The 8,446-nt window shown below is 30.6% G+C and overlaps 1 protein-coding gene across 1 annotated transcript; it reads left to right on the top strand.

Moving 5' to 3' along the window:
• The first annotated feature begins 3,817 nt into the window (after nucleotides 1-3,817).
• Nucleotides 3,818-7,620, top strand: LOC109004569 (cyclic nucleotide-gated ion channel 1-like). The gene is made up of 5 exons (XM_035686834.1): nucleotides 3,818-4,097; nucleotides 4,535-4,849; nucleotides 5,006-5,292; nucleotides 6,302-6,413; nucleotides 7,349-7,620. Exons 1-5 carry the CDS (start codon nucleotides 3,819-3,821, stop codon nucleotides 7,475-7,477), a joined length of 1,122 nt encoding a protein of 373 aa, XP_035542727.1. The 5' UTR covers nucleotide 3,818; the 3' UTR covers nucleotides 7,478-7,620.
• The last annotated feature ends 826 nt before the right edge of the window (nucleotides 7,621-8,446 follow it).

Raw genomic sequence — 8,446 nt, 5'->3', positions numbered from 1 at the left:
ATATTTTGTATAAAACTTATATATAAAAATATTTTTTTTATCAATCGGTCCGGTTTGGTCCGGTCCGGTCCAAAAAATCCCTAAACCGGAATCGGACCGGAATTGGCCGGTTTTCACATTCTAAGGACCGGTCCCGGACCGAACAGATTCAAAACCGGTCCGGTCGGGTCCGGACCGGTTTTCCGGTTTGAATTTACACCCTTAGCAGAGAGGAAGCTCGCATTTAAATGCGTCGATCTTCCTTAATTCCTCCTCCAATCTTTTCATGAAATCGAACCCATTTGCGATTTGTGTATATAATATACAGGTGTGAAAATTTATTTTAGAGTGAAAGAGGTGGTTTTTAGAGAGTTAGCGGGGTGGGTAATGGGAAAGGAGAAACAACTGAAAATCAGAATTTTTACACGGAGATTCTATTTGGTTAAGTAAGCGAGAGCATCCCCGAGTTCGACGGTGTTCTTTCTATTGTGCAAGATTGTGTTTTCCTGTTGTTTCTATCTTCTACTTCGTTTCAGTTTTTGGGGATGTTATCGTGTTTTGCTCTTTTATTAGTTTTTTTTTAATACATCTGACAACAGCTTTAAATTATTAACTGGTACGCAGGTTGGTGCGCAACCCGCTTGTACCTAGCAGAATTGATTTCTTTTTCCTAAGGAAAATGCTAAACGTCCGAGCTACGACTGGCATTTTTTTTGTTTTGTTTTTGTTTTTGTTTTTACTTTATGATTAAATAAATATTTTTTAATGATAATATAAATATTTTTAAAAAATATATTTAAAAATGTTAAAAAAATACATGTAAAAAAAAGTAAAAAAACACATCAAAATAATTAGCAAAAATCAGGAAAATGACACTCTCACCACTAATTCTTATTGCTCGATGTTACTGTTGAAATTTTTTATTTTTTATTTTTACTAAGTGATTAAGGAAATATATTTTAATAATATTGTGATTTTTTTATTTTTTTTAAAAAAAATATTTAAAAGTATAAAAAAAATACATGTAAAAAAAGACAACAAAAAGAAGAAGAACAATTATTGTTTATTTCTAAAGTTCCGGAACCAAAAAGTTTTGTCGAGTTTTATCGGGTATGTGTCATTTACAAATCGAGCGGGTATCTGTTTTTACAAATAAGTATTTTTTTTTTACGAGTCGAGCTCGATTCGAATTTAACCGAGCTCGAATTTTATTAATACGATAAACTACATTGAATGTTGTCATGTAAAATAATATTGTTTCATTTCTATATAACACTTATACTGTTTATCCAATGGAAAACATAAAGGAAATACGAAACATAAAGGAAAAAAATTGAACTTTTATTATATATGCCTTGAGAACACGTAGGATTCCAATGTTCAAATCTTTCGGCACCTTTTTCATCTAATTTAATAATGGAAAAACATTCATGGTTAAGTCAAACTCAAAACCGAACTGGAATTGGCCGGTTTTTACATTCTAAGGACTAGTCCCGGACCGGACCGATTCAAAACCGGTAAAACCGGTCGGGTCCGGTCCGGTCCGAACCAGTTTTCCGGTTTGAATTTACACCCTTAGTAGAGAGGAAGCTCGCATTTAAACGCGTCAATCTTCCTTAATTCCTCCTCCAATCTTTTCATGAAATCGAACCCATTTGCGATCTGTGTATATAATATACAGGTGTGAAAATTTATTTTAGAGTGAAAGATGTGGTTTTTAGAGAATTAGCGGGGTGGGTAATGGGAAAGGAGAAACAACTGAAAATCAGAATTTTTACACGGAGATTCTATTTGGTTAAGTAAGCGAGAGCATCCCTGAGTTCGACGGTGTTCTTTCTATTGTGCAAGATTGTGTTTTCCTGTTGTTTCTATCTTCTACTTCGTTTCAGTTTTTGGGGTTGTTATCGTGTTTTGCTCTTTTTTTCGATTTTTTTTTAATACATCTGACAACAGCTTTAAATTATTAACTGGTACGCAGGTTGGTGCGCAACCCGCTTGTACCTAGCATAATTGATTTCAATTATGGTAGCCACATCTGATGGGTTTTAATTCTCCGGAGTTTAGGGGTGATTTTGGTGCTGGTCTTTTGGATCTCCATGCTATGGATGATACAGCGCTTTTGTTCAACTGTACAGGAAATGTCATATATGGTTATGTGAAGTTTGTTCCTATAAAATGGGAATGCAATGTAGTGTTGTCTTAAGAACTAAGATTGAAAACCATGGAATGGATATAGTCCTTGTTGCTCAAAGTTTTCTTTAAATTTTTTATTTTTATTCAGTAATATATGCTTGTCTCATCTTTTCTCTTATATGAGAATGAAAAATAGTGACTATGCAATATCATTCAGACTTTGATACATTGGGGTTTAGGCATTTATGCTGTACCTGGGAGTCACCCAGCTGGATTTGGTTTTTCTTGCTTATCTAATAAATCATTTTACAGCCTATGTGGACGATGAGATTACAGGTTTGTGTTCTTTCATCATCGTCTTGTCCTATTATCATCTACAAATTAGTCAAATTTAATTCAGAATACAAGTCAAGCCAAACAAAATTATTTAGGCAGAAATTATTTTTTTAAAGTTTTTTATTTTATTTTATTATTTTTAAAATAATTGAATTATTCTACTCATAATCCATATACTACACATTTGGTAAGAGAATAAAATTAAAAAAAATCATAAAAAAGATGGTATGTGGTGTATGAGGCTTAGGAATAGAATTTTTCATTTTTTTTTCTAAGGATAGTGCTAAGCGTCCGAGCTACAGTTGGCAATTTTTTTTTTTCTGTTTTTTTTTTTACTTCATGATTAAAAACCTTTTTTTTAATGATATAGTAAATTTTTTTAAAAATAAAAAAATACATATAAAAAAAAGTAAAAAAACACATTAAAATAATTAGTGGAAACTAGGAAAATACACTCTCACTATTAATTATTACAACTCGATGTTACTGTTAAAATTTTTTATTTTACGAAGTGATTAAAAAAATATATTTTAATAATATTGTGATTTTTTTAAAAAAGATTTAAAAGTATAAAAAAACACATGTAAAAAAAGATAACAAAAAGAAGAAGAACAATTATTGTTTATTCCTAAAGTTCCGGATTTAAAAAGTTTTGTTGAGTTTTATCGGGTATGTATCATTTATAAATCGAGTGTGCATCTACTTTCATGAATGATATATATATATATATATATATTTTTTTTTTCACTAGTCGAGCTCAATTCGAATTTAACCGAGCGAGTATCAAGTGAGCTATTGAACAGATTGATTCATTTACAGTCATACTCAAATCATACTCACTAGTATGATGAACCTTTCATGAATCCATACACATAAAAAAATTGTTGAATTATTGAGTTTGCCTTATTCATTAAATTAATGAACACGTCATCATGAGAATGATTCTGATAAATAATAATAATAATAAATAATAATTATAATAAAAGAAATCGTTTCTATATTTTTAATAAGATATAACTAGCAGTGATTTCTTAGAAAAAAAATATTATTCTTACTCGAATTTGAGGATTTAAATGAGAGAAATGTGTATAAAGTAGACTTTATAATATTTATTATTGTATTTATAAATATTTTGAATAGTATTAAATGAATCGGTACTGAAAATGATGGAGTCTCATCACAATACACGTGTCGGAAATCAGTAATTAGTAAAAAAAATGATAATGAGTAATATAATATCAGATACATATACTATTTTTTTTTTCTTTTTTTTTTTAAATATGCGTGTAAGATTTGCAACCTTTTCTCTAGGCTATATATAGTATATAAGCTCCGTTTCCCCCGTTGTCTCGGACTCGCCAGAAATGAAGATGGATGCAGCAGCTTGGAATTTGATGTTTTTAGTGGTGTACGTAGTTGCAGTAGCAGTAGACCCTTTGTTCTTTTATCTTCCTGTCATCGAGGACAACCCTAGTAATGCTACCAAATGCATTACTACAGATAAAACTCTGAAAATCATTGCTATTTGCGTGCGATCGTTCCTGGATTTGGTTACTATTGGGGATCTGGTTCGTCAAATATCAAAAAGGATCCGCTTAGAAGCCTCAGAGTACGTAATTAACATTCTCGGTATTCTTCCAGTCCCCCAGGTACAATTACAAACTTTTGATCTGCTTCTAATATTTTAAATAATAAGATATACTAGATATATTTTTATTAAAAATATATACTAAAAATTATAAAAACAATTCAAATCATAAACCAATATTTTTAATAATATTATATATATATATACACACACACACACACACTAGAGATACAAGTTTAAGTTTGAATATAAAAACTAATAACTTATGAAAGATATATATATATATATATATATATAGTTAAAAAGAAAAAAAACTAATAATAAAAAAAATAGAAAATCCAAAGTGCGGCCGGGCAGACTGGGCACCCAATGCCACCATGTAAATTAGGAGCTTATTATATATATATATATAGATGGGAGAATTTAATATTAAATATAATATATAAGATATGTTAGAAGTTGATGTTATTTGAACATGATATTATTTATGAACAACAGGTTCTAGTGCCAATCATAGTTTCTGGAATGAGCGGTTCAAAATCCCGGAAGATAAGGAAATTCCTAAATGCAGTTGTTATTTTGCAATATGTGCCAAGAATTCTCCGTGTCTGGATATTGTGGAATAAAGCTGTCAACGACGCTATGAACAATCAACCTAAAACTGAGAGTAGTCGTCCTACTGACGAGGACAATGAGAAGGAAAAGAAAAAGGAAAAGAAAAGGAAAAAGGAAAAGAAAATGAAAAAGGAAAAGAAGAAATATATGGTGTTGAAAGCTGGATTGAATCTCTATCTGTATCTCATCGCCAGTCATGTAAGTTTCATGCATCATTAACATCAATTTCGTTGTACCGATCCATAAACATCCGATCATGATCCAGAATTTCCTACTGCTTTATAATTAATTACCCTAATCAGTAATTAAGAGATGGATGAAATAATATTGGTATATATCTTTCATCATGATCAGGTACTGGGTGCTTTTTGGTACTTCTTCTCCATCGAACGAGAGACCAAGTGCTGGCACTTGGCCTGTCATGAGCATAATATTACATGTAACAATAGTACTTTTCACTGTGATAATGATTTTAGAATTAATCACCCGATTATAAATGAATCTTGCTCTTTAAAAGATCCAAATACCAATCTCTTTGATTTTGGAATATACCAAAAAGCCCGTCAATCTGGTATACTGGATTCCATGGATATTCCGCAAAAGACCTTGTTTTGTTTCTGGTGGGGCCTGCGAAATTTGAGGTTCGTGCATTTTTCGAATTTTCTTTGTTGAGATATCTATATTTGTTTTAATTATGATACTTGTCATCTGATCAAGAACTATATATATATATATATATATATATATATATATATATCCATGTATCATGCTGTATATGTTGTTTCATCACACATGTAAATAATCTTACATGATGCATTCTGTTCCTTAAAACTTTTTCGACCATTTAAAAATATAATCAAACCTAATATAATATTGAAAGTACCACTTAATTGAGACACTATTACTACTACTCGTACTACCAGAAATACTAAGATCATGTACTGCATCGTGATCATCTCTTAATTATATCCAACCATCCATTAAAATTATATATGTCATATGCACATATATTTTTTTCTTTACTAAATTATTTCGATGATTAAAATAGAATGAAAGTGATATTTGATTAAAAATTATATATAGTTTAAATCATGATGTCCATCGTGTGAATTAAGTAGTACGTAATTCAGCTACCACAATATTAATTTCAACAAAGATAATGATTTGAAGGTAAAAATACGTTAATTATTGTTTCCATTTAAATTCCTAGCTAGTCATGAGTAATTTCCATTGCCATACTTTCTAGCTTGTGCTTAGTCTATTCATTCATATTGACCAGCTATCACGTACAAAGCCGCCAACTGTCCAGTTTTTGCATGGCTATCACTGATCTTCAACAACATATCAAATTTATTTGGGTTATTTTACTTATATCAGAAGAAAAGATTGAAAAAAGGAAACGAAATAAGATTGTTGGGTTATTTTTCTATTATAATTATTAATTATCATAAAATTAATGTTGTTGTTGTTGTTATTATTATTATTATTATAGGGCCCGAATAAGAAGTTGCTTGCGTTACGTTGGTCCAAATCTTATTAACGGCCCATGCATATACATAATTATATATATATATATAATATATGTATTATATAAATGTTTTCTGATATTATTAACTGATCATACATATATAACCGTTTCAAATCTTGCAGTTCATTTGGTCAAAACCTTGAAACAAGTCCTGATTACTGGGAAAACTGCTTCACAATTTTAATCTCGATCTTTGGCTTGCTGTTGTTTTTATACTTCATCGGAAATTTGCAGGTTGGTGCTGATTATCATCCTTCTACTTTTTTTTTTATTTTTTTATTTTTTTAAAGCAGGGCTCTTAATTTCCATAATTATGTGTATAACTGAATATGTTTGAATATTAGTTATTGTGCTGATCGTATGAGCTCAAACTTTTTTAAGAAAGTGGTGATTTAACATGTATGTATAGAGGTTCTTATAAATTTGAATTCTCACTCCGGTTAGACTTCACCCCTCATTTAATTGAATAATTTATGTTAGATTTACTTAGTAAAAGAGTGTGCTCTCGTCTGAAGGTATAAATTAAAAGATTAAACTCTTGAATTATTTTATTTACAAGCCGGTGTGTAGAACTGCTAGAGCATATCACATCTATCTCATTTAAATTGTAATATTTGATTTATAAGATTTAAATTTTAAAAGTTATCTTTCAAATAAAATTATGTCATTTAAACATTTTAGTAAGTCATGTGTTATCTATACAAGTATATAAATATAATTTTTCTTATTAAATTCCCATATATATTTGGTATAAGTGGTTTGACAAAGTACATGTTACGACACCAGTATGGTTGATCTATGATATATATTTGTGCTATATAATTTGTATGTTTGTGTATATAATATAGTTAGGTTGGGGGATTCAATATTCCAACTTAATTTGGAGGAAAATCTTGTATATACTAATATTAAGAACAGTACTGTTTTCCTCCAAACCATATTGGAAGAAACTTTCTTCAAACTATTTAAAAATATCATGTCATAGTCTTGTAAATTTGAATTTTAATCATTTTAGCAAGCAATAAAATCTCTATATTTGGTTATTATTAAGTAAAAGATGGCTAGTAATTAAAAGAAAATAATGGACTTGTTATCTTTTGGAATTAGCGTATGTAATTAATTATGACTAGAATTCTTAGAAACTGATCGACTCAATTGTGATGTGACAGGTGTACATGCAGTCGGAGGCATCTGAGTGGTTACAAAGATATAAGCAACGTAGCTACCATGGCATTCACGCGGCTAACGAGTTGGAAACATTCGAGCAACGTAGCCACCATGCCATTCAAGCAGCTTGAATGAGTCTAGCAAAGTATGGATGGCATCGCGGCCTCATTCAATAATTAAGTACTTTGTTAGTTGGGCAATAGTCTATTCAATAATTAAGTACTTTGTTGGTTGGGCAATAGTCTATTCGCCGCAAATACGTTTAGCAACGATCTTTAATGATTGTGATTAAATTTTTCAGCGGGAAGTTATCGCCGCATTTATTCCCTAAATCGCTGCAAACATACGTGACTATTTTTAGCGATCTTAGATTTAGTTGGAATCGCATATATTTGCAGCGGATGATAAACTCGCCGCAATTGGAATATACCGCCGCAAAAGTAAAAGCGACGATTTTTTTGGTGGTCGGAATAGCTATTTGCAAAGGTCAGTCGCCTTTTGCAGTGCATAAAAATCGCCGTAAAAGGATTATCTACAACGCACTATTAAATATTATTAGACCATTGTGCAAATAATGTCTCAAAATTTTAATAATTTTCATTTGCAGCGAGTTTTAATTGCGCCGCAATTCAATGGTTTTTTTTTTTTTTCGCCAATCGACGTTGATTGGTCTTCATTTTCACGTACACTTCATCTAATTTTATTAATACGGTAAACTACACTGAATGTTGTCAGGTAAAATAATATTGTTTCATTTCTATATAACACTTATGGTGTTTATCCAACGGGAAACATAAAGGAAAAAAAATTGAACTTTCATTATATATGCCCTGAGAACATGTAGGATTCCAATGTTCAAATCTTCCAGCACCATTTTCATCTAATTTCATAATGGAAAAACATTCATGGTTAAGTCAAACTCAATTCATATTCAAATTAGTGTAGTTATATATGGGCTATACACTGGGTGGACCAATGGGTTTCAAGAACCTACAACTTGATTAACTACTAAATATTGAGAACACATTATGCTAGTAGATAGATCTGGAAATTTCCACATTCATCTTTATATATGTCAATTGTGCTGCACCTCTATCTTT

The sequence above is a fragment of the Juglans regia genome, chromosome 16 (assembly GCF_001411555.2).
Source record: "Juglans regia cultivar Chandler chromosome 16, Walnut 2.0, whole genome shotgun sequence".
Lineage (NCBI taxonomy): Eukaryota > Viridiplantae > Streptophyta > Magnoliopsida > Fagales > Juglandaceae > Juglans > Juglans regia.
This window is presented reverse-complemented; position numbering and strand designations above follow the sequence as displayed.